The 27,515-nt window shown below is 39.3% G+C and overlaps 1 protein-coding gene across 3 annotated transcripts; it reads right to left on the reverse strand.

The window, feature by feature from the left end:
* Positions 1-192: 192 nt before the first annotated feature.
* On the reverse strand, positions 193-26,471 carry LOC140950335 (serine/threonine-protein kinase LATS1-like). 3 transcript variants are annotated; one of them, XM_073399560.1, is made up of 4 exons: positions 26,318-26,471; positions 4,982-5,916; positions 1,618-3,912; positions 193-870 (listed from the first exon to the last, which is right to left on the reverse strand). In XM_073399560.1, the coding sequence occupies exons 2-4, from the start codon at positions 5,384-5,386 to the stop codon at positions 400-402; spliced, it is 3,171 nt and encodes a 1,056-aa protein (XP_073255661.1). In that variant the 5' UTR covers positions 5,387-5,916; positions 26,318-26,471; the 3' UTR covers positions 193-399. The 3 variants fall into 3 exon arrangements, with proteins under 3 accessions (XP_073255661.1, XP_073255658.1, XP_073255664.1); XM_073399557.1 differs by lacking the exon at positions 26,318-26,471 and adding an exon at positions 19,859-20,024; XM_073399563.1 differs by lacking the exon at positions 26,318-26,471 and adding an exon at positions 7,437-7,513.
* Positions 26,472-27,515: the final 1,044 nt, after the last annotated feature.

A 27,515-nucleotide genomic window follows, 5' to 3' on the forward strand; every position in this document is an offset into this window, starting at 1 on the left:
CCCAAATTTGGCAAAGTGAGACAAGTCCTAACCAGGGAATTCCAAACTAAGTTCTCTGATTGGGACTTGTCTCACTCTTCCAAATTTGGGATTTTTGTGGGTATTCTTGAAATACCCTAAAATATCCAAAAATGGGAATCTGTTATTTTTTCCTGTGATTAGAGACCAGATTGAAAAAATTACGTAGAACAACTGCTCCATTCCTCTCTTTGCTATGTCCTCAAAATAACTGAATGCCTGGAAGAGCAGGCTAACAAGGGTAGGATTGTGGGCAGATTTGGCAGTACACAATCTTGTTTTGTCCTTTTGCCAGTCTGCCATAATATATAACAAACTACTTAAACATTTAGTGCCTAAAGATGGCAGAAACCATGCAGTAGTACTATACAAAATTTACATTCAGACATACACAGGCTCTTTGCAAGTTTCATTGCCACTATCATCAGAGGAATATCTCCGTGAAGAGGCATAGCTCAAGTCACTATCATTGAAAAACCGTCTGAAAGTGAACTCATAAAATGCATGCTCAGGATGCCGACCCTGCCTAGGTGCTGCTGCGTCTGCATCTGCTGCAGCCTCAGTGTCCGCAAGTTCAGCTTCCTCGTCACTGCTCATTCTTTCTGATTCATCTGGTTCAAAGTTTGAGACGTCTGTTGGGGAGGAGATCTGTGGCTGATAAGGGGCATGCCAGCGACGCACACCATAACCCCAATCAACAGTTCGGAAGAATGGGTGGTGTTTGATTTCCTCAACACCATTTGCCCCCAGCCTTCTGTCTTGACTGGTACACAATCTCAAGATCAAGTCTCTAGCCTCTACACTGAGATGGGCCTCCCTAGGGATGTGTAGAGTGCTCTCCCAGTTAATAACCTGCAAAATGAAAATTTTAGACATTTATTTAAAGATTTAAAAGAAGAGGAATTAACTAGCTATGAGAAAGAACTTGTGTGCAGCTGCTGTGGGTCAATTTTACTCGTGTGTGGTTCAAATTTTATTTTCCTTTGTTTCCAGGTATGGAAATGAGATGAACCAAAGGAAAGAACCAAGAAGAAAACTGAACCACAACATGGCCATATAAAGTATTTTCAAGTACTGATGGTAGGAAGTCCCACTGTGCAGCTGCTTATCAAATTAACGCTTAGCTGGATTATCTTAAAAACAACAAAAAAAAATTTAAGACAACGAAAGTACACTATAATGTCATAATATTTACCAACTGCAATTTTACCCCTTTAAGCCCCAATATGCACATACAAATTCTCCACACTGATCTCTACACATTTCCTTTAAGAATTAGTTGAGAGGATTTGATAAAAGATCATGGAATTTTCTCTATGATGATCATTTTATTAATTCTCATAACTTTATCTCTTGACAGTGTATGGATATTGTTAGGAGAAAATTGATGTTGGTCAGTATTGGGACTTAAAGGGTTTAACAAAGGCAAAATGACATTGGTGCAAGGAAAGGCAGACATGCACAAACTAAAATGTAACTGGTTTTGCTTTGCTTTGCTTTGCACCCTGAGTTCTAAGTTTGATCTTCTGTAAATGGTACTTGTCAATCCAAAGCAAACACAGACATCAAACCCAGATACATATGCAAACATCTCCCTACCTTTATTTGAGTATCAGCTGGAGTTGCTGCCATGAACGGGGGCTGTCCAACGAGCATCTCATACATAATTACTCCCACTGACCACCAGTCACAGAGCTGTGTGTAACCGCTTCTTTGCAGCACTTCTGGTGCAATGTAGTTGGGTGTGCCAACTAATGAATGTGCAAGACTTCTCATGTGCTTACGGAAATGACGCCTCTCCAATGGTTTCATTTCTTTCAGTGTCCTCTGTAATATATGTTCATTGTAATTTTGAGGAAAGTCCATAACCTCAGATGAGAGCATGGCATAATCCATACTTGGTTGTCTTTCGTGACCATCCTTCTGGTAGTACGTAGTGTCATGGGTCCAGCGAAAGCCAGTGCAAAGTCCAAAATCGGTCAGTTTGATGTGACCATCTCGGTCAATTAAAACATTGTCTGGTTTAATATCGCGATGCACAAACCCCATGTTATGAACTGATTCAATTGCCAGCACAAGTTCTGCAATGTAAAATCTTGCTAGATCTTCGGGAAATATCCCAAATTTAATCAACAAATTCATCAAGTCTCCGCCAGGAATGTAGTCCATAACAAAATACAGAAATTTGCTGTCTTGAAATGAATAGTAAAGCTTGACAACCCATTCATTGTCAGCCTCTGCCAGAATGTCTCTCTCAGCTTTGACATGAGCTACCTGGTTTCGTTTCAGAACTTCAGATTTCCGAAGAATTTTCATTGCATACAACATGTTTGTGTCTATTTTTCGGACAAGCCAAACTTCTCCAAATGCACCAGTCCCAATTTTGCTGATTTTGTCAAACATAGAGATGTCCATCTTGGTCCGCTTCAAGCGATTATAGTTTGTCTCTTTCTGAAACAAAGTTTGTCTCATTTGGTTTCGAGCATCCTGAGATAGTCCCACCATCTGCATTTCTTCCTCCAGCTGTACACGCCTTTTTGTCCTCTCCTTTGTGTTTTTCATTATGTTTTCAAAATGTTGCTCAAAATAAAATTTTGTTGCAGCGGGAGAAAGATTTTTCAGTTTTGAGCGGTCCAGCCTAATTTGACGTAAGCTTAGATTTTCCATGTCACACTCAGACATTTGGTCGTCATCCTCAGCAGATGCCATTCCATTTTCATTAACCTCCATATTTGGGATGGGACGCCTTTTATGTGTATTAGGTGAGTCAAGACGGTAAACTACTGTTCCTGTAGGATTTGTAACTTTTGTTGGGCCATCAATAGTAAAAGACGAATCTGACAGGGGAGATGGAGGTCCACTGTCATTGTAGGAACTTGACCATGGCATTTCATCACTGATGGATCCAGAATTTGATGATGTTTCGGTGTTCCAGGAATTCCTCCATTGCTCTGGTGGTGGGACTGGAGAGCGCGATGATCTATGTGGCACAAAATTCTGCCAATTGGTTTCAGGCATGCTAACGTCTGAGCAACCTACCGGTAATGGTCTTCTTGGCACAGGGGCATATGCAGGCGGTGGGTGACGAGTTGGATCAAATGTCTGAACAAACTGTGGCACTGGAGCATGTGACACAGGTTGTGGCACAGGGGAGTGGCGAACAACATCACCATGTGCACCTTGAACAACAGTTGGAATTACACGTTGAGGGGGCACTTGATAATACTGTCCCTGAGGTGAGGGCTGAATATTTCCAGATGAATTACTAGGAAAGTTTGTTTGAACAAGTATATTAAAGGACATAGAATTTGAACCATTTCCAGAGGCATTTGTGTTTCCTTGGCTTTCACTGACAGCTGAATTGTTCCCAGTTAAGTTAAGTTGCGCAGTTACTTGAAATTGTGGAGTCTGTTGATTTCCAGTCGAGGAAACCACAGGCTGCCAACTTGATTGCAATGTAGGAGCAGGTCGATCCAAAAATCTTTGCTGAGCAGGTGGTGGTACACGCCAAGGCTGTGGGACAACTGCCCCAATGTTGGTTGATCTCTGAACCCGCCACTCAGCTTTTGGAGGATCTGAAGGAGCAGTGGCCTGAGCAGCTCCAGGAGACAGTGTCCTTTTTAGAGATTGGTGAGCAATTTGTGCCGAACCTTCAACTCCCATCATGGGTGATTCAGCTCTTTTTGGAGTATTCAAAGACTCCTGGGAGCCTTTCCAAGGCAGACGATACACTGCTGCATTATAAGGAGGAGGTAACTGGGTACGGTTACTACTTGGAGCATTGGAGCCAAAATTTACTCTGTTGTAGCCACTGCTTTTCATCGCTGCAATCATGTCTATTCTTTCCTCCATAGTTCTGCCAGGAGTCATTCTCAAGGCTTCCGTTGCTGACTCCTGAAAGAGAATGTTACATACCATTTAAAGAGAATGTTACATACTATTAAAAGAACATCAAGAACTGAACTGAGTTGCTAAACTGGGGTATTTTGTGGCACGAAAAAATTTGATGAACCCAAACAGCCCAAAATAGAAAAACATATGTTTCGTGGGATAGAGGGGATTTCAATCAACAAGTTTACATTCATAAGGGTCCCTGATGATGAGCTGGGATTTAAAGAATTCAAGTCCCGTAATTTGATATTTAATCAAGGATTACTGGCAGCTATTTAAAATAGAAACAGTTATCAGCGTTCGTTAATGATAACAGCAGGAAAAGGGGGCTGCTGTCAAGATGTTCTCGACTGCTTCTCATCAACTGAGAATGGAACAAGGTCGAACGAACAAAGGAAATTCTAGAACTTCGTATTTTCAAACGCCTGATTGTGCATGCCGTTCGCGCGATTATTTGGCTCGTGACTGACCGACAGAAAACATGATCGCAATTCGGACTCGTTGCAAAAATAAAAGCCATGAATTGAAAAGAATCCATGAGAGATGTAGCCTTCTGACCTTAGCTTCCGGGCAGACAGGCCTTGATTTACACGTATGCGCTTTGGCTATTCAGCAGTAATTCGACAGAGGGTGGAAATGTTTTGGATTATAAAGAACAGCGGATGTAAGTAAAGTACCGGGCCGATTTAAAACACGGGCAATCGGCAGGAAAATCACCTGTTTTTTTCGTATGCGAAATACGATCAAAAAGCTCATTTTAGGACTCCGAAAAGAATAAAAAAGAGCTTTTCGTACCCAGGATTATATCTGCTAAGCGATGGCAGTAAAGCGAAACGACAGAAACAATGCAAGCCATCTTGTCTATTTCTTGTGGGGATGTAAATATAGCGATAGGGTATGAATTCATTACTGCCGCCTTCCATGATATAGACAATAAAACTAGCAAAATCTAACCACGAAATTGAGCTAAACATAAAAACAATCAACAGCAAATGAAGGTCTTGTAATTAGTAGTATTAAAGCGACTTTAAAAGCGCAGTTTGGCAAACACAAAGCTTTAGGAATACTGTACCTCGTCGAAGCCCAGCATCCTGAGTTTTTCCAATACTTGTTTGTTGATAGTTTCTCCAGCCGGCTGACTAGTGCTACAACTCTCGGTACAGGAAGAATATCCTGATTCCGGCGCCTCATAAGGTTTCAAACTGCTCCTGATTTGATCCAGAGCCTTGGCATGTCCGCTAAACCGACGACTTGGATTATGACCGACCGGTCTATTCACAACCACACTCGACTGTGGCGGTTGTTCTACAACGGTTGTGTTTGCTTTCGGGCCCGCATTAGCAGCCTGACTCGGTTGTTGTGTTTTAGTTTCGGGCTGCCTCGTCAAATGTTTCAAACTCTGTTTTATATCTCGTAGCATTTGTTGGCTATTGCCAACAAAGACCTTGGGCCTCGGATGTTCCTCTCTGCCCGACATCTTGTCGATTTCGGAGTTATGTTTTCTTTATGATCGTAGATTAGAAACCTTCGGTTTCAAGCTTCCCAAGCACTCTCCAAATGGCTTTATCGCCACAGATCCTAAAATAAGTCAAAGAACTCAAGCCCTTCAGCGATGAAATTATCAGCTCCGATAACTCGCCAGCTCAGAGTTCTCAAATTCCATTGTCGAACAACTGAGAATGCAGTTTCACGTCGCCCAGTTCGTAACGGGTATATTGATGATTAGCAAGCTTCAGACGCTCTGTTGTCTGCCAGATAATTCAACAGAAAAAAATATCGAGCGATGGAAACTTTCGTCTCGTTAAACCAAGTGTTTTATAGCTGAGAGCTCTTTCTCACGCAATAAGATATTTGACATTCCACACCAAGTCCGAGTCGCCACACTTATAAGTTAGAACCCAAAATATACTTCCGATAGCCAACTGTAGAACGCGCCGTGTATATTCCTCTTTTTCCTGTGACTCAAATCCTTTAGCCTCGAGCCAAACTTGCTCGATTCACCCAAACCTGTAAAAATTGAGAAATACTTGAGAGAGGCCGAGAATCGGACAGACAGATTAGCTTGACAAAATTTATTGTTTGCTATGCGAAAGAATTAGTAAATGACAGCAGTCCTCCCCCACCGACACGAAATTAACTTAATTGGCACATACTGATCGTGCCACGCTTAAGCGCTTTACGATTGGCTCTACGTTGCCTTGGTAACTTATGAGGTCTTTCTGAAGTCAATAATGTCAATATCTCCCGGTAATTCAAAACGCACGCCGTTTGATGCAAAGAATTTTTTTAAAATGTTTATTTAAAAAAAAAAATCAATTCTGGTCCCTTTATGATCATTTTTTTCCAAATGATCATTTCTTGACCCAGTTTTTTGCGTCTTCAATTTCCTGAGCAGGATGTTGGGAAACTCTCTAGAGAAATGACGAGAGATTCTGAACAAAACCGCGAGAATGTCGTTTGCAAGGGGTGTCCATTTTTAATTCACTGTACCACGACATTCCAATATCATGATTAATATTTGAAAATGTGAATTTTATGATATCAGCTGTAGTTATATTTTTGTGTGAATTATGTCCGAAAATCGGTCAGGGAAAAAATGGCAAAAAGAGGACAAGAAATATATGATTCCCAATTTAGTCTAAACGAACGATAGTAAAACATAAAATGAGCTTACTGAGAAATTAAATTTCTCCTAATGTTTTTTGAAACGCCTGCGCCGATTACTGTACAGTTTTAAACTGAAATGTTTAACATCAAGGAAAAGAAAAAAACCCTGAGATTCTCTCAACAAAGGTACAAATTTTCTTTATAACTTTACCGAGATAGAGTAGAATAGTGTCTGCTGTATTTGACAAAATCCCTCGCGCGCACAAGATCGACAAATTCCGGAATTGTAAGGAGTCTTGTGGGTTTCTTTCGCTTCCGGTTAAGTTGTCAACAGAGGTCAAATTTGGGAATACAGAACATTAAGCATTCCCTGTGGCCGAGGAAGCAGTTAGCATTCCCTGTCACTGAGGTCTGCACCGTTACCTAGTGAGTGTGTGTTTTCTTTTTTTCAGTTTTGGCGACGAAAACGTCGTTATTTTCTTACTTTGACTACATTAACTGAAGCCAGGCCAGGAATGCTATTGTACATAACAACTTCGTCCGCATACCAGGCACCCACCACACATGGAGCTCCCGAAAAAAACATAGTCCACAAAATTAGCTCGTTCCCTAGTCACGCGAATTAACACAAGAACCACGCGCCGTATGTAACCTAATACCGAACATCTTAAAAAAGAAGCGATTCACCTTAGTTTTACTTTGCTTCTAAAGAAACATTCTGAGAAGGTTTAGGACTCGAAAACAACATAAGTCAACTTCTGACTCACTGAGTCCCAGAATTCCCTCGCGAGTCAACCTCGCGCGTAAACATCGCGTGTACGCTCTTCCGTATTGGCTGGGGAGACCAATAATCTTCAAGTGTTTTCCTTTACAGAAGCAGCAGTGAACAATACTACATTTAAAGAACGTTACTGTTTTACCTGAGTTGAGTTAAAATTCTTCGCCTTTGATTTCGATTGCTTGTTCTGCCATCAGTTTCGAATACGGCAGACGAGTACTGAAAAATTGATTATTCACGCGAGATTATTTCAGCGTACGAAAGTCCGAAGCTTATTGGATAAATACATGGCTATATATTGCAGCTTCCGTTATCAGGAAGTTAGTTATTTTCATCGTTAGGGCAGGGAGATGGGAGTGTATCTTTTATCATCACATGATCTTGATCGGAGTAGGCGACAGGTTCAAAGTTTGAAACGCTTCAGCACAGTTAGAACATCAACAAAGATTTTTAATAGTCTTAGGAACACTCAGATTTTGCTTTATAGTTAACCTACGTGTAGCCGCACCCTATCCCCGACTACACGTGGGCTACTTTATAGTATGACTACGTAATGAAGGTATGAATGCATCAACGGTTTGGAATAAGAATTTATAAAATGCACACTTCTATCGCACATACTATAACATCTCTAACAAGTGTTTGGTGTTTTCTGACGTCAGATGATACTAAGGCAGGTTCGAAGTGGCTCATTGCATGACAAAGCCTCTTTGTTATCAAGGCGTTTCAACTTTTGTCCCTGACGTCATTCTTATAAGGGGCGCGAGATCGAAAAGCTAACAATATCTATTCAAGAGGGGATCAAAATAATACTTGCTCCGGGGTTTTGCTGTTTTTTTTTTTTTTGACGGAAATCCAAATGTTCTGTTTTGTTTACTACTTTGTAGCAATAAAAGTCACGAGCTTTCCATTGCTTTAATCTCATTTAGCACTAGATTTTAATAAACTATTTGGGGTCCTTTTAAGGCAACTTTCGAACCTGAAGGAACATTGCGGTCAGTATATTTACACAACAAAGGTCCGCATGTTCTCGTTGTTTAGTCTGGGAATTTAGAGAACAATAAGACGCAAAGTGCCCTACAGCCCAGAATGAGAGAGTGAAACATCATTAGACATAAAAACTAGCCTTCTTTTGTTAATAGGTTAATTGCAAAACAACCGTGGTATTGATTATAAATAAGCATTAGTTGAATTTACGGTGCGGTTGAATTAATTTTCGGCTCGAAGAAATTGATCGAAACTAGCCGTCTATCGGTCGCTCAGTGATCGCACTTCCTAGATACTCTCCCGATCTTGCTCGCGGTTTTAAGCTAGTTAAGGCGACACAACACCTGTGACCAGGTGACACTTCACTTACTAGTGTGACACTTGCTAGTCTAAAATGTTCACCTCTTTTGTTTGGCAGTGTAGGCCAGTGTTTCGCCTCTTCTATCATGCTTGATATTTGACTACTATACCTCGCTGTAAAACGGCGTCTGGGGTTTAAAAAGCTTCTGCGATGATGAATCCCCGGATAAACCTGTTGCCACTCGCTGATTCCCTTTCACAGATTTCGTCTTGGCGGTGTATGATTTTTGCTTATCTCAATTTTTAAGAAACGTCCGGCAACGCCCAGGATACTCGTCGGTTAGAACATCAGCATCCTACTTTCTTGGAAAGTCAAAAGAGACTACAGTTCTTGTCAGTTTTTCTTGTTAACTTAACTCAAATACTCAAGTTTCACATCGTTCCGGAAGTCATTAAAAATGCCTTTCGTCCAGTATGTTCTAATGGCCAATTTGAACTTGCTGGAAAACGAAATCAAGTGCCGAATGATTTTTGAAAGAGTGACTGTTTTGAGATGAAAGCTATTGAAAATCAAGAAATCTTGTATTACTTGAATACATCTTTCGTCTTTGTACTGAAACATTCCCTTTTTCGAAATTTTTTGTTTCTCATTCTCCTATTTACTTTCAAATCCTTGAAATATATTCTAAAGTATGCTCATTTTAATGAAGGTAATTGGATTCCGCTTTGAGGAAATTATTTGTTATTCTCTAGGGGAGGTTCGTAACCTTTTGAGTATAAGTGTGTCACCCGTTCCAATTAAAGTATTGAGCTGTTCTTTGTTTGTTAAACTACAGAAAAGTTTTTCAAACTTTCTAATCTTTAGATTAACTCCTCAAGTGTGACCCGATGAAAGCTATCTCGCATTAATATCCTGCATGAGGTGTTGTTTATTGTGAGTGTGTACGTAGACTCCCCACGTTGTGCCGGGAAGGCCGACCCTTTTCGAGCCATGGAAGAGAAGTCTATACAAGGTTGTCTTGCCGTTTGCGGGTAAAATTGTAAAGGGTGACCCTTCCTGAAAGCGTCAAAGCAGAATTCCTGTTTCCAGGGGGTTCTTTTAAAACTTGTTCTTACTTTCTCAGTTTAGTCTGTGGATAAGATCGTGGCCTTCGTAGCCAAATGAAGACGAACTGAGCGGTACTTTTCTTACGTAATGTTTATACCCAGCAAAAAATAGTTGTATCATATGACTGTAGAGGAAATCAAAAGTGGATTTACTCAGAACTAATTGTCTTATCAGTTTGGCGTTGACGTATTTTAATACGCGTTTTAGCCATAATGATTTTCTTAGTGCCATGGTGTGCCGCTGCTGTCTTACGGGCTAAATTCGAAGAAATTGTCCTCAGTGCTTAGTATCCTTGACTGAGTTCCATATTCACGCTATGAAAAACAAAAATTCCAAATTTTCCTACTGCTTTGTTAAAACTTGGTTTAGGCAGCTTATTGCTTTGCCCTTTTTAAAGACAAACCAATCAAGAAATCAACTGAAAAATCAATTTGTTCCCATGTGAAGGTTCACTCTTCTTAAAATTTTTAAGAAATGCTGAAGGAAGATAGAGTGTTTTAAAAATGAAATGCTATCAATGCCCACTCGGTTACTAAAAGTCAGTTTTTTGGAGATAAAAAAGATTAAAAGAGTACCTTCACCTCCGTGTTCAGCACTGAGAGTTGATCAAAAAGACTGCGGACAGTAAACAGTGAGGCGGAAACTTGAAACACTCTTAAAAGAATGCTAGTAATTTTGATTGAAAACCACGAGATCGTCTGTTTTACCGTGGTTACCTCACAGCTCAATGCCATTTCAAGTTTTTGAGCACTGTTATGCCGCTAACGTCACATCAAACCACAAGTGCGCTAGCCGGATAACGCGTAACGTGTTTTTTTGCAGACGTCTAGTAGACTGAACAAGCTAAGCCCCTGGTCAATATAGGTCGATTTTTATAATGAAGGTTGTAAAGCGTTGATTTCTAAGGCAAGTATTTGTTTAAATATTTTTCGTAAACATAGATTTCTTTATGGTTATAACATTGGTATTGGGGACAGCAAAGGAGTTCAACTCTTTCCCTTGTATTAAACCATGGTCAGCCACAGAGTTTTCTTAAAATTTCGTTCGCATAACGTCATGCTGATTCAGCGCACTGGGCCGGGTGTCGCACTGTGGAAGAGCAACGACTAAACCAACGTAAAAACGCCCCCGTAATTGTTAAAGAACAAGTATGCGGTCGAATTCCACTGTTTCAAGGTCACTGATCTTCACGCCAAACAAAATCCAAGGTTAACTGTATTAGAGTCCATTAGTGGAAAAGGCTCCAGGCTATGATATCTAAACAGCCACTTAAGCTTTCAACGCTTCAGGGATGATTTAACAGATAAATATCAGGCTTTTATATGTTGCAATTTTGTGTCTTTTAAACAATTTGTTTATAAATTTCATCGCATTGCCGGTGCCTTTGGCAAGTGAAGACATGTAACACGGTGTAGCAACCTATCAACTCCTTTCCTAAAAAAGAGAAAAATTCACATTTCTTGCTGTAGAACTCGACGTGATAAATAGTACTTCACGAAAGTGAATTGTAACATCATATGGGGTTTAGTCCACAGACTGAAACTGAAATAATCTTGACATAACTCGACTTAAGGGAAAAAAGGTTGATAGTTTCACTGAATTAGTTAGAGTTTTTTTAAATTCTTTCATTGTCCTGGTAGTAGCACATGTCTAATTTAGAACAGCACGTTATGAATGGTTACCGTAGTAATCATACATATCAAGTCTCGTTGACTGTAACTTTGAGAAGCATTTCTAGTTGCTTCGTAACTTTAACTGTATCACAGCAGGGCGTGAACTTGTTTCTCCTAAAGTGGCTAGGTGTTGTGCGACTAGTGCGGTATCCGTAGACTGTAACAGGTTGGAGCTTCTTGTACAGCCCCAGTATGGCACAAAAATAAGAATGGTTAACTACTATCAGGCGGCGGGTACTTCTCATCATTTCCTTTGATATAACCACATTTTAGAATCTTTCTTGAACTAATTACTGACGATGTCTCACTCAAGAGTCTCACTATGGATGATATTAAAGGAGCTGTGTCACGAAATTCCGCCAAATCAGGAAATTACAAAATGCCCGTTAAATTAAGAGAAACATAAAAATAACCGCTTAAAACTTTAAAGGACGGTTAAAATAACATAACAGAAACAACAGATGCCACGGATGGGCAAAACTGAAGAAGATTGAAACGGATTGAAATTAGGGTTTTTGAAAACTGTTCAGCCTAACAGTTTTTCAAAGTTGATCCCTACTGCTTGCAACTTCAAAAATAATGTTCAGGAGGCATATTTGTTTGTCTCGGATCTCTGATTTTGTCATATTCCTGTAATTTCTTTGCTTACTTTAATTTCCATAGTAATTGAGCGCGAGTAATTGGCAAAATTAAACAAAATGAACTGGACTGCCATGACACAGCCTCTTTAAAACAGCTATTGCGTTTAGACTGTTTAGAATAGGCCAATTTGCGAATAATGGTGTTATATTCAAGGTTAATTGCCAATTATCAACATTAAGTTCAGCATAACAATTTACCAAGCAAAAATCATATAGAAAAAATGTTGATGAAATTGTGTTTTTCCCTCTCTATCGTCAAGATTTTCTAATTCCATCGTAGGTCCGAAACAAATTGTCCTTAAAGTTCAGCGCAAAATCTTGTAACAGCAGTCAGTGAAAGGTGATTTATAGGCACAAGTGGCAAGATTTTTTTGAAAGCGTTAGCCTCTCGCAGGCGTTGAAATAGTGGTGACAGAGCACGAAGAAACGACGTTTTTCCCGGTAGAAGCCGATCACTCTCTTGTTCCCGGTCAGCCCGCTCCACCCCCCCCCCCCATTTGTCGAACTGCTCCACTCTATCTGAGCACCTGAAAAAGGTTCTGACAACTTGTATATCTGCATCTAACTGTGTTCACACGTTACACTAAATTTTATGAGCCATAAGAGCGCACAAAATTCCAGTCAGATGTACTAAGGAGTGAAGTTCAACGAGAAAGGAATGAAATATGACCCAATCCACAGACTAAGAACAATCAGCTAAGGGTATCAGTTGGACATGAAAATCAAAACTAACAAATTAGCCCAGGTTTATTACATGCAACCTGTCCCGAACATATTCGGTTAGGTATCAGACATGACCCTTACCCCCATTTAATGTGGACCACACCCGGTGTGAGAAGTAGATCCCGGGCCGGTGTGTCCATAATCTACGGGCACCCCTGGCATGACCTTTGAACGGGATCCTTTTAGATTCAGGGCAGTGTGGATAATTAACAATTATTCCTCGAGCCCGAATGGGCTCTGAATCAAAAGCCCATGAGGCCGAAGGCCGAATGGGCTATTGACTCAGAGGCCATGAGGGCGAGAGGAATAATTGTTTTAGTAAAATCCAACTAGTTGGTCAAAAATATCGAGAATAAACAACTCAGTTAGCTAGTAAAACGCGATTCAGCCGCCATTTTTTTGGTTTTTAATGCCGGCGCTTTTCGCTACTAAGGGGCCATAACATATAGCCAAGTAGTAGCTCAACCAATCACAACGCAGCATTGATAATAGACCACTAGTTGGATATTACTAATAGCCATTACGCTCAGCCTAGAAACAGTTGATATAACAAGTAGCCGTTGAGGGGCCGAATTTTCGCGTAGGATTTCCACACATTATATTGAAACTAGCGTCCACGAATTAAGTATCATCCCTTCCGATTTATTTTACTCCGAGGAACATGCGCATTGATGGGAATTCATCTCTTAATACAGTCCCTAAACTTGTCAGTCTAATCGGTTTTACATGTACTGCAAACTTTTTATGTCTTGGCCTGGTAGCATTAACTCATTAAGCTAGACAATTGACAATTTTTTTTTTGTCATGATGCTTTGCTTAGATGTAAGACATGTGAAGGTCTGAACAAAGACACTACAAATGTGATTTGACTACGGCTTTAACAGCACTCCAATCACAACAGCTTTTCTGCATGGGGTGAGAGGTTCAAGTCAAGTTGTCAAATTCTTTATATTCAACTGAATTCTCTACTATCTGTTATAGTGACCAGATTAGCTTACCAGTTTAGGTTGGCTACTTTGTGCCACACCACATGGTAACAAGAGAACGGGTGAAGGCAGCAGATGAAGATTGGAAGTGGCTAACACCTCTTAGGTTGGAAAAACTCGATGCCGTTCCGCCGCCACCTCATCGTCGGACTAAATGTTCTTGGTCATACAATTGCCGCAATTTTGGTTGCTTGTTGTCTGTAAACATGCTACTATTTTGGTAAAATGTTTATGATTTTTCCATGTAAGGTTAACAATGATAAGCCCGGCAGCGTTACAGACATGAGAAGGAAACACGTGCTTAACTAAATACTTACAGTGATGATTCAACCTTCTATAAACCCTATTCTTTATTCTTCCTCCCAAAGTAAGTGGCCAAAGTCAGACAAATTTTTAAACTTCACTTTGTAAAATGTTAATAAATATTGTACTCAGCAATGATAATGCGAAACAGGTTTCAGTTCAGTGGTCACATCACAGAGATTTATCCATAGACTCAAAATATTCAAAACTACCTTTAGTTACTAGACGTCATTATTCACTCTGGAAGTGGAAGGTTTAATATTTTTTTTCAACTCGATAGGGGGCGGCCTCGACTCACGATGTAATTCAATTAAACGTGTTTCCACTTGGTTTTCTTAATACCAAATTGGTTTGAAACTATATTGTCGAAGAAATTTATAATATTTTATTTCAGCACCAATCCTGAGACTACTGCTAAATTTGCCTCTAGGCTTTCGACATGCAATGCGCGCTTTATACCTCGTGATTTGAACCTCGTTCCCAGGGCGTTTTCCTTTCCAATCTTTAAAGGGAAAAGTATCCTGGAAAAGCGATTGAACTGAGATAACGACAGGAGCAGAAAACTGGGTAATCGCGTTCTAGAAAACATAATGATTGAAATTAAAAATATAATTCAGTGTTGCAACTAAGCAAAAATTGAAAACAATGTCTTATTTCAATGCAGTGCCTAGAAGTAGAAAATTAACGCATAAAATTGATCTAAGTATCGTAGAACCAGAACCAACGCAGTGTAGCTTCAGGGTATAGCTGATCGATCGGACTTGATTGTTTCTTCTCAAACTCATTAATAATTCATTAAGAAAATACAAAGGAAATTAATGTTTAATGAGTGTTTGGAAATCGGATGAAACACTGCTTAGTATTTGCATCCTTAATTTCTCCTTCAAAAATGATTTTGTTTGAGAAGAAATATCAAACATTCGACACAGTGTTTCATCACCAGATGAAACACCTCGAAGTTCGTCAAAAATACTCCGCTGCGCGTCGTATTTTCAACTCTCTTCTCGGTGTTTCATCTGGTGATGAAACACTGCATCTCATGTTTGATATATTACTTAGAACACGATCCGCAAGTCTGCGTAGCGTACAAGATCAATATACGTAATAGCTCTCTGTGTGTATGCCTCAAAAATGCAAATGTACAAAGGTCGATTAGAGAATGAAGCGCATTTTTATAATTGCCAAAATGATATCTAATTATTGTCCGAAGCATTCTTGTCATGTGGAATATTGGACCATATCTCGCCTTACTGTCTAAGGGGCGGGGTTGGCTTTGTAATGTGCCACTTCTAGCGTCATGCGTTTTCTAAATTTATACGAACCGGAATTTTCTTAAAATAACTATATGACAATTTAATTCGATGATTGGAATGATGTGTGAATAACATGTGAGTGTGTAACGTAAAGTGTGAGTTCATCAGTGGAAATAACGGTCAGTTATAAGTTTAGAAGAGAATTGACATCTGTTGTTTAAATTTTCTTGTCAAGCAGTTATGAAACTGCTTGTAATTATTTATCGTGATGGGACTGAGTTTTTTTCACTGAACCTTTCGCATGTTGCTACACCAGTAGAACTTATTGCCTTTCATCACTGTTTCATTAGTGACGTATTCGACTGGTTATTGCAAAGTGAAAATATCAGAGTAAATTGAAGGGGGTACCCGTTTGGAACCGTCCAATGAACTCACTCCCTCCCGGAATCCCTTGAAAAACAAACAACATACGGCCAAATATTTATACGAAGTCTAACTTAAGCCGCCGTTTAACGAATCTTTAAACCTCCAGATCTCTTCTTTGGGGGATTGTTTTAAAAAGATAAATGCTTTTCTAGTCTTCTCTATATGCTTTCATAAAACTGTTAACAATGAATGACGTTTAGATAAAAATGACTTAGAACGCGGTTTTGTTAAACACTGGCTAACCTACGTTTAAATATTTGGCCCATACTGTCTTTAAAGTATCGAAATGACGGATGCCTTGAGGCTGGGATGTATGCCCACTGGTTCCGCATCATAGGAAATAAAAGGCAAATAAAAACAGATAAAAAAAGAGATAAGTCGTTGCATATTAGTAGGTATTCAACTGTCATGAACTGTTCCTTCCCCTCACTGAGTCACTGTAGGATTTCCCTTTCTCTTCCGAAACCGGAGTACTTTCAACCTCTCAAAATGGAGCAAAATTCTTTTCCTTTCAGTTACAGGTCCAACGCGCTTGAAATTAGCATTCGAAACTGAATAGTGACATACGCAGCAGGTATAGATAGTTCGAAACCAACTTCGTTCCCACGAGAGAAGGGTAGGAGAGAGAACCTGGGAACGAGGTTGGGTCGAAACAAGCTTTGTAAGATAGCTGTTATGGCAGCTAAAAAGCAACTCGCTTACTGAAACGACTTTGACTTATACAAGACCAAGCAGAGCTTTCAAGAAGGGCTTGAGTCCTCACCGTGAAAAAACGATATCTGAACTTGTTTAATACCAAAAAGTAGGCTTATCACCAGAGTCACGCTGAAATAAGATTCCTGCTAAAGAATGTTGTTGCAACGTACGTTTATAAACATCAATCTGTGCTAAAGTGAGCATCGTGTTCAATATTAACTTGATTGTCCTTTGATTAAATTCTTCAGTACTGTAATACTAGTGACTTTAAAAAGTCGTTTTCATTTGCAGATAGCTGCCGGCTTCGATGCAGGGGATATTTTTTTAGTATTTCAAAAGTAGTTCATGTTCAGTCTGTAAATTAGTTAGCACCAGGCCGGCCCAGGCCTATGACTGACTTGATTAGTTCCCTCCCAGACCATTATTAGCGACTATCTTCAATCCAGACCACTTTTCTCTATAATGAAACCCTGAAGGGGGTCAAATAGTTTGAGAAAATAGCTCAGCTCACGCTCAAGACATGAGCCGGAAATCCTATTTTCAGACCTAAGAATGTGACTGTACGTATTAATTTCATCTCTTTAAATTTCCTATTTTTTCAAGCCAAAGGTGAAAAATAGTTATCATTATTCGAAGTGGCGGCCACATGCTCCGGTTTCAATCCAAAAGCTTCAACTCACGTGTCAACTGAATTATTCGTGTACCAGCAGATTTTCTTCAGTACCAAGACAATTCTACACCTGGCTGCATGTGCATCCAGTTGATCTGTGTTATCTGAAATGTTGAAAATTTGTACAGTGCCTCCTCGATTTTATAACGAAGCTCTATATAACAAGGTCCTCGGTATAACGAATGATATTCCTCAGACCCATTAGTAATAAATCATATAATATTGAAAAGAACCTCGATATAACAAAACCTCCTCATAGCGAACAAATTTTTGCGAGTCCCTTGGCCCTTCGTAACATCGAGGTTCCACTATACACAGCTTTTTTTGTTTTTCAGGAACCGGAGCCGGAGAAAGTCTTGATCGACTTGACCTGTAATAAGTGTCCCTGTACCATGTTTTTCGCTCAGTCGGAGAGAGTACAGTACTACTACTTAGCTAAAATTGGCATCAATGAGATTAACTATAACTTGATAAGCAGGGATCAATGTTATGTATTTGACAAGCTTCCGATCCTTGTGGAACTCTTAGACATTTTTAGAAAATTCGAATTCCACGTGGGAAAATTCCCATCGAAAGCACTACGCACTGAGAAAACCCACAGGAAAATATCAGAATTTATAATAAACATTTACCACCTGGCCCTTTATAATGTGTTGCAAAAAACGCAAACTTCTGGTTCGTTTTAGAGCCAAGGGACTGGTGACATTCGTTCGCAATAACGAGGTTTCCTTACATCGAGGTTGTTTTTCATATATTTTATACTATAACTGGGGTAAGGAAAATCGTTCGCTCTACCGACACGGAGTTCTCTATCGACAGGTTTGTTATATCGAGGTTCCACCCTAGATAAATATCTTACTCTTCACTGAGAAGTCAACTGAAAAATTGGTAGTTCGATAGCGGCCAAATTTACCCACTCATTTCAAAATCTGTTTTCTAATTTCACCCTCGATTTGGTTATTGCTTGTAATTGTTGTCAAACTCCTTCGCTGTGATTTCAGTATTCTTTCCGATTAATTAAATTCGCTGGTTAAATCATTCGGTACACGGTCATATCAACTTTACCGAGTCTTATACTCTGCATAATGCCATTCTATTGACGTAGTGTAAATAAACGACCCCTTGCTTGGACTACTATGAGAGGTCTTGCTGTCTGAGAGTAACCGCTTTAAATATTACAAGTGGATGATTCAAATAATTCCGTTACTTTTCTCTTGCTTTGCTTGGAGTGCCTCACTTTTGAAGGAGGGGTCGGAAAGAAGTAAGGACCAGGGAAATATAAGATCAAACTCGTAAATGTCAAGAGAGAGCATTAAAAAAATGTTTTTGGTAAGACTCTGTAAACTCTTGTTTGAGTTGTGTCCGATTCGTTTTGAAAACAGCATTCAGCTTCAGACATTTGTTTACAAGAAATGTCGTACAGACAGGTGGGAGACACCGAGAGACTATTACTGCGCATGCGGAAATCCAGCGCGAAGGACCGTTCAGAGGTCCCGCGTACAAAGCTTCGAAACGTTTCCCTTCTAGAGCGGTGAGGATTATTTCTCAGAGGTCCAGATAATTCATTGTCAACGTAGTCTATAACAAGAGAGTGATTTGTATTTTGAGAAAGTCATTTTCGAACGTGGTAGACGTGGTATATTTTAGGGTGCACTTGCAAGAATAGTAAAATTAATTGATTAGAAGGTAGAACTGAGGGCCAAGCACTTGACCTCGGAGTCATTACAGCAAATATTTTTTATGAGAGTCATGCAATTTGTCATATCGAACTCAAATCACGTGAGTTCCATACATTATTTTCCGTAAAAATATTTAGCTGTCTTGAAATGCGGATAAGAAATCTTCAACGTTCAACTGGAGCCGGGCAAAATAATATTCGTTCTATAGACTTATATTGACGAGAAACGTTTACTTAGGAGAACGTACGATATAATGATTGCTTTCAGAGCATAACTTCGCTAGTTCTTACTAGGACTAATATCATTTAACAAAACTCAATTACAGGGTCGTATTTGCTCAAAGTTCAATTGGTATCTCATCAAGGTAAAAAGTTGTATTTATATTTATTTAGTCTCTTAAAATAATGAAATAAACCGCTTTAGCGGAAAAATCTTCCAGTTTGTTTTGCACAAGTCTTAATTAATACTGTCGAAAAAGAAAGGGGCGAAAATGCCAGTCCAGCCAATGCATGGGTGCATGAGTGGCCTCAACACTGCAAGTCGTTACGCCGGCCTTTAAAATAATGGAAAACAAACTCAGTTTTCTCTCTTTCCTTAGAACAAACTAGAGTAAGCTTGAAAACAATCTCGCCTTTTGGTTTACAGCTCATGCGAGTCAATTTTGCCTTTAAACATGTCTCTTATTTACAACTATTTGCCATTGACTAGTGCTATAAAACCCAATGAAAATTTTCCAAAAGTTGTTGCCTCCCCACTCTGCGCCAAAATCCGAAAGAAGAAGATTTAGAATAAAACAGCGATGCAATTTGCTAGGCGTTTTTTTTTTTCAGGTATGACCCGGTCGTCTTTTTTGTAAGCGAGCACAGCGAATTCGTGAATACCGGTGCTTTTCGCGGTGCTCAGTTGTTACCTGGCGTTTTTGGCACGGCGTCAACGTGTTTAGAATATTTTTTTACGGTTGCCATTTAACATCTCGCAAGCACATGTCGCTGCATTTCATGGAGGCGTTGGAACAAAAGGCTTACATTAAAGAACGAAAAAAACTTGATCTAAACTCCAGTGCTGGAAAGAAATCCCAGAGCCTGGAGAAATGAAAGAGTGAAAAAATGAACAACTTACCTTTTGCCGTTTTCCAGAGAACAAGAATAAGGCTTTTCCTTGGTTCAAAATAACTTTCACCTGTCAAGGTAGACAATTTACAAATAAACAAGCTATTCTGAGACGCGCTAGATTCAGCCAGAGAGGAAACGAGACAGGAAATACTTGCAATCTAGTGAAAGTTTGTGTTATAAATTCGCTGATTAAAGCATTTAATTCTTGTTGTTTTAATCGAGTCACGTAATAAGATTGATACGTTGAGGCTCCCAGTGAACCCAGTGACCCAGTTCCGCTGTCTGCGTAGGACGTCACGGAATTGAATGCTTTTGAGTTAAAAATGTAACTGATGAAAACACGTTAAGAACGAAAAATCATAGATAGACAAGGGTCTCTTTTACCACTGTGATGCATTAAATTCTCCTTTAGACGAATTCTTTAAGGCAAAGAAAACGGGAAGAAAATTCTCGAAAACAATCGTTGGTTAGTAACACTTAAAATATTTGACATTTTGGTTGTGAAAGTAAATATTTGAGTCTAAAGTGTTATTAGGGATTACAAGGAGATAACAGAAACCGCAACCTGCTTACAACTTCTGATTCTGTTTTTCCTTCTTTCGTTACCCAAGCTAACAGTACCAGTATATTATGTGCAGATAAACACACCCAGGAGATTAATACGAAAAGAATTCTTAAGAAGGGTAGGAATTTGCCGGCAAAGCTATGATATACATTTAGCGTGATCGGCTAATTCATATCATGTATTTGAACACGCGCACATGTCACTTATCAGACAAGTGTAAACATTGTTTTATACTATGGAGCACGTGCAAGGGATGCAATACCAATTTAAAATGCCTTATCTTGCACACGTACGAATGTTGATAACTTGACAGTCAAGTCCTGTTCAAGTTTGTTTAAAAATAACTTTATTAAAAGTGTTTCAATTAAATTTAAAAAGACGTTTGTCTAGGACAGATGCCGTTCGCGTGTGAGATACGACTTCCAGTTGTTACAACCGGTCAACATACCTCATATTATACTCTTGAATTTGAAAGAAAACCTTGTGGCTACTTCAGGAGTGAACCTCACTATGTCACATTTCAGAGGCACCTTCATTCAGGTAAGAATATAGAGGGTCCCCAACGGATTTTTCGGGTTCCGAGATTTCCCTTAATTGAAGCAATCGGGTTTCGGGATTATGAAGTAAAATGGGGCCAAAATTCGGTATTGAAAGTATGCGCGCGAGGTTGGATGTCAAAAATAACCATCGTAATTGTACGAAATTCTTGAGTCGGGATTACGGGATGGGGACCGTCTTAAGCTATTGTAATATTTTATTAGGTTTATAACTATTCAGTAGTACTGATTGTAAAGCGCTTTGGGTGATCTTGGATCACTAAGAGAAAGGGGCTATATAAGTGTATATTATTATTATTATTATTATTATTATTATTATTGTTATCATTGTCATTATCATTATCATTATCATTATTATTATCATTATCATTATTGATATGGTTAACGTTCCTCGTGATATATTTTTGTGTTGTTAGTTATTTTCACGATGATGTCATTTGACTAACCTAACAATTTTTCATAATTCATTTCGTTATTTCTTTCTTCTCTAGATTGATCAACCCCAGTGATGTTTATTAAACATTTAGCCGCCCTTATTCGAACAAGAAAACAACAAAGACAAATTGTGATAGTTGTATTCTGGAATTTTACAGTTTGGCTTTTGGTCACTTTAACGAGGTGACCGTATATACAGCGTTTTATCGTAGGAAATGTATATACATTTCGCAGGAACAAATCAAAGGGGTGATAATAGTGGATAATATGGAGGGGTGGTTCTAACCATATACCTACTCTTGCTGGTGACTGAAACGATGGAATCTCGATCGTAAGGTGGAAATGTCTGAGACGTCTTTTGAGTCTGTGGAAGAAATCCTATTTCACATGAAACCTCTTCAGCAGTACTTTTACATGGTACTATTCATTTATTGCGGGCGACAAGAGGAGCCCGCAATCCTAATCTCCAGGTTTTTATTACGCATGCGTTGAATGTATGTAACCGGCATTCGTTTGGACTTCCACTTAGAATGAATGGAATTTGATCACACGCGCCTTTGGACCTTAGTGCCCCTCGTAATCTGATCTGGCGTGTTTTGACTATCTATCTGGAGCCAACGTGGGATCAGGCGTTTTTTTTTTTCAAAGCAAAAAGGGAAGAAGGACACCCGATAGCAGGTTACGTTGGTGCAAAAGCGTTTGGATTTCCGATCGTTGTCGCCCGCACTCCATAATCTTTGGTTATTACTAGTATGTAGTTCTAACTTTTGAGTCTGTGGATGAAATCTTATGGTGTTTCCTGGAAAATTAAACCTGTTTGGTAGTACTTTTGCACAACGGTGTTTTGTATTTATTTTTTAGATCTGGCAAGAGAAAGAAATCACAGCTGAAATCAACTGGAACTTCAAAAGGGGAGCGCTACTATCAATGTGGGTTTTGAACGGTTTTTGCCAAATAACGGAGTCAAACTTGAAAACCTTACTTCACTAATTTCCTTCCTGTTAATAATCAAGTACACTCTTTCACGTTCTTTAACAGCCCACTACATACTGCAATACCTTCATCGAAAACAAACTCATCTGCTGTATTAAAAACCGTATTTTCTCAACTTAAGGAGTTGCCAGCTTTTTTATCAGTTTCAACTTGGCATTGTAGACTCGGCATCATTCTATTTTTGTTTAAAACTGTTTTAATACAAAGCAAGAGTTTTAATCATCATTCTCCACAGATGTACGTCTTGACCTTACAACTTTACTAGCTTTGACTGGTGCGGTTTCAGTTATTCGAGTCGACGCTAAATCTTGGTGACCAAAAATAGAATACCCTGCTAGAAACCAAAATATATATCAAGTTGCTATGAACTACGGAGGAGTTATTTCCGGATAAATATCCCGTCTGGTATACATAATTTAATAATGATAATGGCCGGTTCCGACTAAGAAACGTGCCCGAAAGGTCATCAGTCTGGTGAGAAACGAAGCTTCCAGCTTCGCCGCCAGTAGAAAAATCATCTAGCGAAGGTCATGGTTCATAAATGTTCATGAAGGATCATTAAAGGCAATACATATAGTCGCACTATCGCACTTCTCGTCCCCATGGCATACTAACAGGAACGATTAGCGAAAAAATTCTTGCAAGGACCACTTGGACAAACAGCAGCGAGGGAAAGCCGGATCTTGTTGTATATCAGAATAAGAAATATAACTAAACACTTAAAATTGAAGGCAAGGCCGATCAGAAAGCTTAGGGTTAATAATTTATTACAAATTTATTTGCCCAATATTTCGACTAGACAAATCTAGTCTTCATCAGACGAGTTCGTGAAGACTAGTTTTGTCTAGTTGAAATATTGGGCAAATAAATTTGTAAGTTACCAACCCTTCTAGCTGTCCGATCAGACTTTCCTACAATTTTAAATTTTCACAGGAACGATACAGCCTTCTGTAGCTGCACGCCACCAATTGTTGGTAATTTTGCGCATGCGTAAGGCAATGGGCACACAATTTTGCTCATAGTACCGCCATGTTAATGGACTGGAGAGCTGAACGCAAAGACCTGTGATTTTTGGAGCAAACGCTGGCATGGGAACTGAACTTTTTAAATCAAATTGCTATTCTGTTATGTTTTGTCTTACACTGCTTAAAGCGTTTTTACTTGTACATAGGCGAGTACGTGTAAAAAAAATGCTATGCGGTGTCGACGAAACTGAAATTCTGATTCTGAAATTTTTATTTGCTAATAAAATGAAAATCTCTTGTATTTATGACCATTTATTCCCTTGATACCCAAGAAGTTTATTATACTGCAGCTGGTGGCTAAGCTGTTGCGGAGTCTTGCTTTCAAGCTGTAATGCTGGTTAGTGACCACCGTTATGGCGCTCCTTTCATAATTTCTATAGCCAAGTTGAATATAGAAGGACAGACCAACAAAATTAAGGTTGCCCATGCCAATACTGGTTTGGACGGGTCTTTGAGGGTGGTCCTGGATTTCTATACTAAACCTACTCTAGCCTGGCACCATGTACCGAGAAACACGTAGTGAGTTTATAACCCGCAACTGGCCTTATCACCTGGTCAGTTAGTTACAGCCACATTCTCAAGCTTTTCCATAAAACACTTTTGTATTCAAAATAAAGATAGGACAAAAAACAAAGCCACTCGACCGGCTGTTATGTGTCATACTATATAAATCTAACCTTATCTGTGAGTCCACTTAACACGGCTGCAAAAAAAGGTCCTGATTGTCGAGAAACTGAAAATTCGGACAAAAAATAACAGTTCTCTTCCCCAGTCTTACCCCGATTTTTCAAGCCTTTTGGTAATTATCAAACCAATTTCCTCTCTCCCAGGAAGTGCTCATAAAGATTCTGAATTGTTCTTTATCCAAAACCACCCTAGTTCATCTCCCAAATCGTTTCCCTGCAGGTCATCATTGACTGGCGATCATTGATGTCCCTTTCACCATGAGAGCATTGTGGCGTAATCGTCGCCCCTTTGATCGAAAGACTGTGTTCTTTGGGTAGCAGCCACGGCGGTCTCCGCTTATGACAAAATAATAGGGGAAAAAACTATATGTTGTTTGAAAAAATCATCTGAAAGCAGTTAATGGGTCAGAGGTATATAGGCAATTGTCCTTTCCCAGGTTTGACTTATTTTCATTCCGCATTCTGCAACTGCTTTTACTCCCATTTTGCGTTTGTTTGTATTCATTAATATTTGATATTTTTTATGTATGCACATGTGCACTGGTGCACATGTAGCTACACCTTTGGCAAACCAAAACCAGCACTGTTAGGACGCCTTAAAAGCTTTTTCTAAATTGATAAAACGAGGGTGCAATTTCATCATCCCGTTTCGTTTTTACTGGGAGCCAGTAGAAAGGTCTCGAAACAGTTTTTTTAATTTCCTTTGCTCAAATTGCACAGAAACGTTGAAAACTGGGTGTTTTCTACTAAACACAATATAATGAGGAAGATAATGGCCAAATTTCGATTATCAGAGCCAATAAAGACTTTTCCACAGGTAAACCGATCTAGTACTTGAGCGGCAGACAATCGGCGCAGAGTAGCGCCTGTAAAAAGATTAATATGGTGCTTTCAAGTTCCGTTTCAGCTGGTCAGTCTTCTTGGCTAATTTCACGGTCACAGCTGTGTCCTTTTGTTCCTCGTCACTTGAGATAGAAAACTCGGGAGAATGGTCCTTGGCATAATGTAGGTTGTTGAGATTACATGGAGAGTTTTGGTAACATAAGAAGAGGATACCTTTCCCACACCTGTTTCGACTGAGAGGGTACTGAGAAAAGTAACTTGTTCATTATTCTCATCGGACCGGAGACATAAGCAGCAAACCTTGCGCAACAACCTCTTTTTTTCAGTTTTAGCCGGTAGAAAGTTTTTGTTGCCAACAAAACCAAAATTTTCGGCAAAACACTTTACCATTATATAATTATTTGTTGGTTTCTTTGTTCTTTTTTTTTATACTTTAAGAATAAGAGACAACATAAAAGCCCTTGATCCTTTGTAGAATGATGAAATCCGAAGTTTCATTCATGATATTTACATTTTCCTTTCCACGGTACTGGGGTATGCCTGTTTATATCGAATGGTTGTTAAGGCGGCTTAGCTGTTTATTTGTCTCTTTTCTTTTCTATTCGCCTGTTCGCGTACGACATGAAGTTGACAGAAGAGTTCCGGTTTTGAAGCGTAGAAAGTAACATTTTCAAGCCTTTAGCCGTATGATAACTTCCTGAACACCTTAACAAAAGTTTTAAAATAATTAGCAACACACGCTCGATGTTCATCTGTTCAATTTTTTAGAAATAAATTGCGAAACATTGTAAGTCCCGACTAACTCGCTGTACTGAGTCAAGTGTTTTCAGTAGCACGAAACTATAAAAAGTTAGTGGTCAGAAAAAAAGGAAAAAACGATTCTTTTCAAACGATAACAAGCATGCTCTTGAGAAAGTTTAACGCCTCAAGTTAGTTGAAGTTTGCGACAAACACTTAAAAAACAAGGCATCAGACCCCAAAGAATTCCTGAGTGAAAAATGACGGAGATGGTTTGATTAGAATGCGCTAGTTCGTTATTTGTAATGTATAGTCTCACACGTTAAATTAACAGCCTTAAGCTTGCTACGAAAGGCTAGAAATGCACCTAGCCAAAACACCAAGTTCATGATTACTCACTCTGGCTCTAACCCGTCACCCGAATGGGTTCATCTTTGGGAGTTTTAGGGAACGAAACCCCACAAGGTGACTGTTTTCAGTTTGAATTTTTCATGACAATGTTATTTGTCAGTATTTTGCCAATTTTGGATGTTTATGTTAATTCTAGGACTTACCGCTTAATGATCAATAAGTTTGTTTCCAGCAGGGAGCTAAACTTCTTAAACAAATGAACATTCAGCTTACCTCTAATTCTGACGTTCTTTTAGTTCAACCGTGACCAATAGTAACTGTCTTGAAACGTTAAACTGGACTTTTTTAATTTGCAGCCTGGTTAAAAGTCATCCTTACAGCTTCTCAGATGGCTTGTTTTTTTATAGCATTTCCTCTGACAAGCTGCGTCACTTCACCGCGCAGTTTGTGGGTCTTTGTGGTATAAGAAGCCGAAAATTCCTTCAATCTTTTCACGTTTTGTTATGACATAATGTCACAGTTGAACAGATCCTGTTGATTTGCAGTGGAATTCCTTGTTTGCACTCAGTCGGAAATGCTTTGAGCCATAATTTTCAATAAGCGGTAAACGTGACTGTTTATGACTTCCAAAAACTATAGGAACAAGTAATCTATCCCGGCGTTAGGTCACGTTTCTAATTGCACGGTAAATCAGGAATATTTTGCTCAGTAAAAAAATGATACAGCTGATCTTAACCTATAAATACGGAAATACACAAGTATGTATTTAAAATTAATAAATTGCGCAAGAGAAGAATTTGGTACTGTAGAATTTGGTTTCTACTCTTATCAACATAGATCCTTCGGAAAAATACGTATCACCCCCGTATTGAAAAAAGAAGAAGAAAAAGAAAAAGCTACCAATCAAAACATGATTCCTTTTTTCAGTGCTCTAGCTAAGTTTTCTAGGTAAATTTTCTAGGTAAAATTTGAGACGTTTTTGCGCGTTTTCTCCTGTGCGGTTTTGCGGTATTCGTACCTCCCTTACGCGCTGCCCGCTCCCGTGGTGATGTGGCACTACGAAGCGTCCATCCATACCCTGGCCGGAAAAAATGACGATAAGCGTAAAATCATAAAAATGAGTAAATTAAAGGCCTGAGAGTGGAGTGTCATTTTCAATCGTCTTTAGTTCTATGCTACTCTAACCGACCAAAAAAAGCCTTCTATACGGCGGCTAGGCGCCTACCACGGCTTAGAGACACTCAAAGAGATGCTAAGTCATTATAACGGCAAAAACACTCTTTTACGTTGGTAATGATCAGGGCTATTGTTTGAAACTATGTTCTGTATTCACTGTTCTTCCCTTGACTAGAAATTCCGCATGTTTAGAAGCGCTGTGACGTCGGTTTACGCTGAAGCCAGCCCGTCCTTTCATTAGATGTCATGCGCAAAAAGACCGGAATAAGAGACGTTTCGCGCAGACTAAGCCTGA

Source organism: Porites lutea, chromosome 1 (genome assembly GCF_958299795.1).
Source record: "Porites lutea chromosome 1, jaPorLute2.1, whole genome shotgun sequence".
NCBI classification, from domain to species: domain Eukaryota; kingdom Metazoa; phylum Cnidaria; class Anthozoa; order Scleractinia; family Poritidae; genus Porites; species Porites lutea.